This window comes from Lactuca sativa, chromosome 9 (genome assembly GCF_002870075.4).
Source record: "Lactuca sativa cultivar Salinas chromosome 9, Lsat_Salinas_v11, whole genome shotgun sequence".
Lineage (NCBI taxonomy): Eukaryota > Viridiplantae > Streptophyta > Magnoliopsida > Asterales > Asteraceae > Lactuca > Lactuca sativa.
The window spans coordinates 105,388,713-105,390,853 of record NC_056631.2 but is presented as its reverse complement, the minus strand read 5'-3'; the positions used below and the strand labels follow the sequence as shown (position 1 = coordinate 105,390,853).

Sequence of the window (2,141 nt, the reverse complement as noted above, 5' to 3'; positions counted from 1 at the left end):
GTTCTTTTTCTTCAGGATCCTTTCTCTCAAGAAGAAATAAAAAGGGCAATTTGGGATTGTGGTTCAGATAGGGCTCCTAAGCCAAATGGTTTCTCTTTTGGTTTCTTGAAATGATTTTGGGATCTTATTTCTGATGATTTGGTGGCTTTCATTCAACATTTTCATGGTCACTGCTCGGTTCCAAAAGGTTGCAATGCTTCTTTCTCTACGATTATCCCCAAAGTTTGAGACCCTAAGACTATTAGAGATTTAAACCTATTAGTCTAATAGGCTGCCAATACAAAATTATTGGTAAATTATTAGCGAATAGGTTGGCGAAGGTTATTGGTTCTATTGTTAGTCTGGAGTAGTCTGCCTTTGTTAAAGGTAGACAAATTTTGGATGATCCTTTTCTTCCTAATGAGGTGGTTGCTTCGAGTAAGTCTTCGAATCATCCACTTATGATATTTAAAGTGGATTTTGAGAAGGCTTTTGATTTTGTCTCGTGGGAGTACCTATTGGAGATTATACAGATTATGGGCATTGGTAAGTTGTGGTGTTATTGTATTATGGAGCTTCTCAGATCTGGTAGGGCTTCTGTTCTAGTTAATGGGTCCCCTTCTGATGAATTCCAAATCCCACGAGGCTTGAGATTAGGCGATCCCTTTTCCCCTTTTTTGTTTATTCTGGTGATGGAAGGGCTCCATGTAGCTTTGCTTAAAGCTCATACCGCAAATGTGTTTCGAGGCATTTCTATTAATCGGATTGATATCTCATACTCGTTTTATGTTGATGATGCTGTCTTGATGTCTAAATGGGACCCAAAAAATGTTTCTCGTGTCATTCGTATCCTGCGGTGTGTTTACATAGCTTCAGGTCTAAAAATCAATTTACAAAAATGTAAGTTGATTGTAGTGGGAGTTCATTTTGCTCAGGTTAATGTGGCAGCTCGTAAGGTTGGGTGTGCTCCAGATTCTTGTCCTTTTATTCATCTTGGAGTCCTAGCTGGTCAGAATATGTCTCGGATTTCTGCTTGGTCTTCTGTTGTTGATCGTTTTCGCTCAAAACTCTTAGGTTGGAAAGCGAAATAGCATTTTCCTGGAGGTCGTCTTTCTTTGATCAAGTCGGTTCTTGGAAGCGCCGACAGTTACGTGATGCCTATCTTCATGGTTCCGATCTCTGTTGTTAATATCTTGCAGTCTCTTCGGGTCAGGTTCTTTTGGGGTGCTGACTTAGATGAGCGATGCATACATTGGTTTCGCTGGGATAGAGTCTTAGCTCAAAAAAGGGAAGGGGGCTTGGTATTGGTAGTTTCTTTTCCTTCAATCGCGCTTTACGTTTTAGATGGCGTTGGAGATTCTTTCATAATCCGAATTTGATATGGGTTAAAGTTATGAAAGCTCTTTATGGATCAGATGGTGGTTACAACTCTCTTTCTCAGAAGAGAGGGTTAATTGGTCATTAGAATGGTGTTATTCCGATGTTGGTCCAGCTTAAAAATCATGGTCTTGATCTCTAGCCCTTTTTGTCCTATTAGGATTGGTGATGGGAATATGTCTTCTTTCTGGCATGATGTGTGGAATGGGGATGCCCCCCGGACTGCTTCTTTTCATAGGATTTTTTCTCTTGATCCTCGTAAATCTCTGTCGGTCCGTGATCGATTGCTTTTTGGATGGGATTCTGTTTTTCTCAGGCGGACTCCTAGAGGGGGCATTGAGGAGACTCAATGGGTTGCTTTTACTTCCTTAATGCAGGATGTTCTTCATCATTCCATCCCGTACCGTTTAGCGTGGACTATTGATGTGTCTGATTCCTTTATTGTTTCTTCACTTAGAGCTTTTTTGGATAGTCATATGTAGTATTCGGGGGATTTTGGAACTCGTTGGAATAATTGTGTGCCAATGAATATCTTTATTTGGAGATTGCAGTTATGAAGTATTCCTACTAGAGAGAATCTTTCTCTATGTGGGATGAATATGGATTCGATTCTTTGTCCCGTTTGTTCCAATACCATTGAATCTATTGATCACCTTTTTGCCGGTTGTAACCAGTTGATAGAGATATGGACTTGTGTTGCTATTTGGTGGGGCGTCCAAACTCTTCATCTTTGCTCTATTGATCAGCTCCTTTGGTGTTCTGATTCTTTTTTCTTAAAAAGAGGG

The 2,141-nt window shown here is 40.3% G+C and overlaps 1 protein-coding gene across 1 annotated transcript; it reads left to right on the top strand.

Moving 5' to 3' along the window:
• The first annotated feature begins 548 nt into the window (after positions 1–548).
• On the top strand, positions 549–1,070 carry LOC128129070 (uncharacterized). Its single transcript, XM_052767767.1, has one exon. It carries the CDS (start codon positions 549–551, stop codon positions 1,068–1,070), a length of 522 nt encoding a protein of 173 aa, XP_052623727.1.
• The last annotated feature ends 1,071 nt before the right edge of the window (positions 1,071–2,141 follow it).

Excerpts from the sequence above, each read along its gene's own strand:
- LOC128129070 (XM_052767767.1), top strand. The coding sequence starts at position 549 with ATGGAGCTTCTCAGATCTGGTAGGGCTTCTGTTCTAGTTAATGGGTCC.